The 2,618-nt window shown below is 44.8% G+C and overlaps 1 protein-coding gene across 2 annotated transcripts in view; it reads left to right on the top strand.

Annotated features, from left to right (window-relative positions):
• The window catches only part of LOC133550095 (nardilysin-like), a 158,340-nt gene extending 156,860 nt beyond the window's left edge, over nt 1–1,480 (top strand). For both annotated transcript variants that reach the window (XM_061896167.1, XM_061896166.1), the window contains exons 31-32: nt 865–954; nt 1,031–1,480. In XM_061896167.1, coding sequence (XP_061752151.1) covers nt 865–954; nt 1,031–1,252 — 312 coding nt within the window. In that variant the 3' untranslated portion in view covers nt 1,253–1,480. The remainder of the gene's footprint in view (nt 1–864; nt 955–1,030) is intronic.
• The last annotated feature ends 1,138 nt before the right edge of the window (nt 1,481–2,618 follow it).

Raw genomic sequence — 2,618 nt, 5'->3', positions numbered from 1 at the left:
GACTTTGACACCTTGTTCTAGAGCAGGGGTAGGGAACCTATGGCTTGCGAGCCAGATGTGGCTCTTTTGATGACTGCATCTGGCTCTCGGATAAATCTGAGCTGACATTGCTTAACATGATAAGTAATGAATAATTCCACTTGTAATAAGTGTTAAAAATAATGTTCAAAACATAAAACATTCTCATGCATTTTTAGTCCATCCATCCGTTTACTACCGCACCTGTTCAAGAAGTTGCGTTAAGGAGTTATTTATTTATTAAAGGTTAGTGTGGGGCTTGTCCTCCTGGGGGTTCTTCAGACCACCAAGCACCGACATGAGAGCCCGTTTCAGGGTTGTTTTATTTTTCAATAAGTCTCTCAGTTGCTTTCCAGCAATTGTATTTTTCTCTTTCGTTCTCGCTCGCGCTCTGGCTCCAGCCCCAACCCCGTCTCTCTGCTTATAATAGAGCGACAGGTAATTAGATAACAAGGCTAAGGTGGGCCATCTACGCAGCTTTCGCTGATTTCGAGGCCGGTCCTGGCAAACCCCAGTTTGCTGCAGGCCGGCGGGCCACGCCCCCTCCACAGTTAGCTTCAGAATAGCAATTTTATTACAAAGAATAGGAGACCTATTATACTCTAGAAATGTTGGTCTTACTTAAAAATGCACGCGTTTAGTTGTGTTCTGTGTTAAAAAAAAAATTATATGGCTCTTTTACGGAAATACATTTTTAAATATTTGGCTTTTTGGCTCTCTCAGCCAAAAAGGTTCCCGACCCCTGTTCTAGAGCTATTTCCCGCCACCTTCAGGCCGGGAGTGCAACTTGTGCATTTTTGGGTCTGCTCTCCGCTGAGCTCATATATTTGCGGTGCATGTGTTCAGGTGGAGGCTCTGAAGCAGATGAGCCATGACGAGCTGCTCTCCTGGTTCCAGGAGCACCGAGGAGCCAACAGTCGCCAACTCAGCGTGCACGTAAGCGGCGCCTTTTTTCTCTTTTACTCATACTTCTTCTCTTCCTCTTCACCACGCTTCTCCTCCTCCCTCAAAGGTGGTGGGATTCGGCGCCGAGGAGAACGACGAGGAGGTTTCCGCCGCCGACAACCAGGAAGAGGGCCAAGGGGAGGGGCCGGGCGGCTCCGCCTACGGAGAAGTGTCCAAACTGACCTTCCTCCAGCCCACGCCCAAGATGGCGGGCGCCACAGCCATCATGGACATCCCTGCTTTCATCAGAGAGCTCCCTCTGTTCCCCTATCATAAAATACTCAACTGAGACATCAGCGCTCTTCTCGGAGGAAAAAAAAAAAAAGGAGTAAGGTGAGAACTGCCGAAGAGCCCTGAAGTTCGAGACCGGAGTGATGTGGTGGCGGGGTGTGACAATTTGAAGCTGCAGTCACTTTTAGCTGACCCGCTTTTTGCTGTGAAAAGAAATCGTGCAAAGGAATTTGGCCGATGAGTGAAGGTGCGTGACTTAATAAAGAACAATCACATTTTCACATTGTGAGGGCGACGTAATTGTATTTATTTTTAGCTGGTATGCAACTTCTTGTCTTCTCTCTGGAGGTAATTTTTTTAATGATAGGTATTCTTTTCTGATTATTCACTTCATAGTTAGGGTAAATTACATTTTTAAAAATATATACCAGATGCAATATAAATATCTCCAGAATAATCAATTTGTTTTGATTAGGGATGTCCGAAAATTTCGGACTGCCGATACTATCGGCCAAAAAATACTTTAAAATTTACTATCGGAAATTATCGGTATCTGTTTCATAATTATCAGTATCGGTCTCATTAAGTAAAATTTAAGAATTTGTGGTAGTTCTACTAACATCCTGTTCGTGACGCCAATTTTATGTGGTTGAAAAGTCCAAATCCTAAACAGGAACAATAGAAAGTTTTTGATTGATTGATACTTTTATTAGTAGATTGCACAGTACAGTACATATTCCGTACAATTGACCACTAAATGGTAACACCCGAATACGTTTTTCAACTTGTTTAAGTCGAGGTCCACGTTAATCAATTCATGGTAGTTTGTTACAACAGTTTTATTTACTCATAATCAGATGGTATAAAGTTGGATTGAATCGATATGTTTACACAAACAATGTCTCCGGAGACGAAAGAAGGTGAACCCTCGTGAAGGAATTAAGAAAGAGCGCACACCAGGCTTGGTCTTCCCTTCTTATTTATACGCTCCCTAATGGCTTGATCGTAGCATAACAACTTATGTAACTGTCCGATGTTCAAATGTCACCCCACCAACAGACGTAGCACTTGGTCAGGGTGACTTGACCTCTTATGTCGTGTCCCTCCCAATGCATTCAGTTTAAATTTTCCACTACAACTTTTTAAAACGCCGCTGTGTACACGGACCTAGGGAGAGATACAGAGCGGTAATAAACCTCACAGGCACTGTGTGGAGAGACGCAGCCGACAGGCCGACAGCGGGCTGAGACAGTGAGACAGACAGCCCTGGCCAAGATGGACGCCAGGAGGCCGGGCATGCGGCGGCGAGGAGAGGCGTGACGCACGCGGAGCGGCACAAGAGCAGCAATTTGAGTCAGGTGTGTGCTGGCACAGTCACGTAATACCTACGGCTTTTCACATTTCCAAGTAAATGCATACTTGTT

Source organism: Nerophis ophidion, linkage group LG03 (assembly GCF_033978795.1).
Source record: "Nerophis ophidion isolate RoL-2023_Sa linkage group LG03, RoL_Noph_v1.0, whole genome shotgun sequence".
Taxonomy (NCBI): Eukaryota; Metazoa; Chordata; class Actinopteri; order Syngnathiformes; family Syngnathidae; genus Nerophis; species Nerophis ophidion.
The sequence above is the reverse complement of the archived record's forward strand: the minus strand, read 5'-3'. Positions and strand labels throughout refer to the sequence as shown.